The sequence below is a fragment of the Sinocyclocheilus anshuiensis genome, unplaced genomic scaffold (assembly GCF_001515605.1).
Source record: "Sinocyclocheilus anshuiensis isolate Anshui unplaced genomic scaffold, SAMN03320099.WGS_v1.1 scaffold1415, whole genome shotgun sequence".
NCBI classification, from domain to species: Eukaryota; Metazoa; Chordata; class Actinopteri; order Cypriniformes; family Cyprinidae; genus Sinocyclocheilus; species Sinocyclocheilus anshuiensis.
In genome coordinates, this window is record NW_015536595.1 from 366902 (window position 1) to 369571 (window position 2670).

Genomic DNA, 2670 nt, shown 5'->3' on the forward strand with positions numbered 1-2670 from the left:
ATTGAAAAAAACTGTAAATAATGCAGAAAACATAAGCTGATTCTGACAGTGTTTTTGTATTTTTGTGTTTTTATATACCCAATATGTACAATATCCATGTGTGTGGATTTGATTAAGCTGCTTTATCAAATGACCATGCAAATATATGAATGCAAAGGCGTGTGGACATTACTTTCATTCTGAAGATGTGAATTTGTTTAGTAAAAGAGGTTCAGTGTTGTTTGAGTTGCTCTTGCACGCACATAATCACACATAGTGGCCAGAATGATGATTGTAATGCTCAATAAATGGAACATCAGTTATGTAATTTAATATTCAGTCCTTCTACAATTATAGACAGTTTCAGTAATGATTTTTCAGTCATATGTTTCACTAAAATTGACCCTTTTTAAGGTCATAATTTTATGTGCATGCATAATTTTTAACAATTCCTTCTCGTTAAGTGACTTATGTCTTTGAGCTTGATTTTGGTGAGAATACACAGTTTACCCTCAAACAACACATGTACAGATCAGTTTAAGAAATCAGTGTAAGAAAGTCTGAGACAAAGAAAACCTTCTGTCCTAATTATGCTAGTTAGAAATGTTTTCCAAAGCATTAATGCTTGATTAAACAGTGGATTCGGTGCTTTCTGGATCATCTGAGAAATTACCCGCAACGTCATTGTGAATGTGGTAGTAATACAGGAAGAGGAAAAAACCTGAAAAAAGAATGAGAGAAGCTTATTTTAACTAATAAAAATACATTTCAGATATGATTAGTCATTTGCATAACTTTTGAACTGTGAACAAATATAATTAAATGGTGAAATTATCAATAAAATAGAATAATTCAATTTTAAAAACACTAATAATAATAATAATAATAAATAATTTAAATAATAAAATAATATAAAAACTGAATTCATTAATTAAATCAAATAATTAGCTAAAATATATATAGGAAAAATAGAAGCGTTCTACTAAGCCAAATGTATCGATGCATGTGATTGTTTCTCACCCTGTAATGAGTTCAACACGGTGAATATGTAATAAGAGGGAATGAGCATCGGTCCATAACTGAAGAACGCCACAGACCACGTCAGACCAAAGAGCAGGAACAAACTCAACACCATCATCAGCTGCTTTCTGAACGTCTTTCTCTTGTCGTCAGTCGATCTTATGTTTCTGGCCTGAACGACCTTAGTGACGATCATGATGAAGACTCCTGTTGTGAAGACGAAAACTAAAGCGTAGTAGCCGATGTTCACTATGTAGTGAATGTAAGGATTTATAATCCAGCACCTGTAATTAAAGAGAATGAAATATTATTTAGAAGACAATTAGTAGACGTTCATAATTTTATTAATTTGTGACCTCAGAACCACTTACATTCGTGTGATTTTTCCAGATGTTGTGTTTAGGATCACTGCTTCATATCCTCCTACACAAACGATAACTACGACTATTGGAGCCGGACACACTGAAAACACAAGGAAACTACAAAAGTTATAGTTGTACTGTAAATGAAACTTTTTTGCTCAGATACACGGTTTGCTTCTTAATGCCCAAAGTAAATATATAGTGTCAATTTAATAATAGTTTGTAAACACAGACAGTCAACATATACTCAGTTATTGCATTAAAAGCATTAAAGTGCATTAACATTGCGTAACGCACACCTATACTAAATGGACTCGAGCTATGATGAACTAACAACAAACAGTTGTATTTTTGTATTAATTATCATTAATAAAGATTAGTAAATACTGTAACAAATGTATTGCTCATTGTTAGTTAAAGCATGAACTAATTGGACCTTATCGTAAAGTTTTGACTAGCTGGTGTTAAACAGATTTATTTCCATAAGGCAACACTCTAATAGGTGTTTTGTTGCTCTAACTCAGTGGTTCCCAACCCTGGTCCTGGAGGCACCCCAACACTGCACATTTTTCATGTCTCCTTTCTCTGACACACCAATTTCAGATCTTGGAGTCTCTACTAATGAGCTGATGACCTGAATCAGGTGTGTTTGATTAAGGAGACATACAAAATGTGCAGTGTTGGGGTGCCAACCCAGGACCAGGGTTGGGCACCACTGCGTTAGTGGATCATGTGCATAGGTAGTGTGATAATGAACTACACTCATAGTTACTCTGCTAGGATACCTGTGAGGGGAACTGACGTCACACATCCACTAAAACTCACCTTGGCACCAGACATGGCATAAACGGCTCAGAAAAAAAAGTTATTTCCGAGAGATGCTCAAAAAAGCATTTGTTTAAGATACCACTCGTTTTTATGTTCTGTGTCTAATGCTGTGACATTTTGAACTGTTGAAATACTTACCATACACTATATTACTAGTATAGTCACAAAATAAGCGAGACACCCACCTTGCAGACTGCTGCTTTGCCACTGAACTCTTGTCTTGTGAATTGTCCCTTGAGCGGAAAACACCGCGGAAGATCCGTTATTCCCCATCAGAACACTTTGCAGTTTAACAGGTTACGAATCTAATGCAACTGAATCATTCCAAAAAGCCGTCACAGAGCTGTCTGATCTCGAGACAGGCTGCGGTGGATACTGCGGAGGAAAACCGAAAACCCGCCTAAATTCAGTTTGAAAGCTAAAAACGTCTCACACGTGCATGTGTGTATCTGTCGCGAGCTGTCCAATCGCTGTGTCCGGC

At 35.9% G+C, this 2670-nt stretch overlaps 1 protein-coding gene across 1 annotated transcript in view; it reads right to left on the reverse strand.

Annotated features, from left to right (window-relative positions):
• Positions 1-363: 363 nt before the first annotated feature.
• The window catches only part of LOC107703680 (adhesion G-protein coupled receptor G2-like), an 11256-nt gene continuing 8949 nt past the window's right edge, over positions 364-2670 (reverse strand). The window contains exons 8-10 of the mRNA XM_016506404.1: positions 1371-1461; positions 1000-1283; positions 364-700 (exon numbers count right to left, since the gene is read on the reverse strand). Of these exons, the coding sequence (XP_016361890.1) occupies positions 609-700; positions 1000-1283; positions 1371-1461 (467 nt within the window). The 3' untranslated portion in view covers positions 364-608. The remainder of the gene's footprint in view (positions 701-999; positions 1284-1370; positions 1462-2670) is intronic.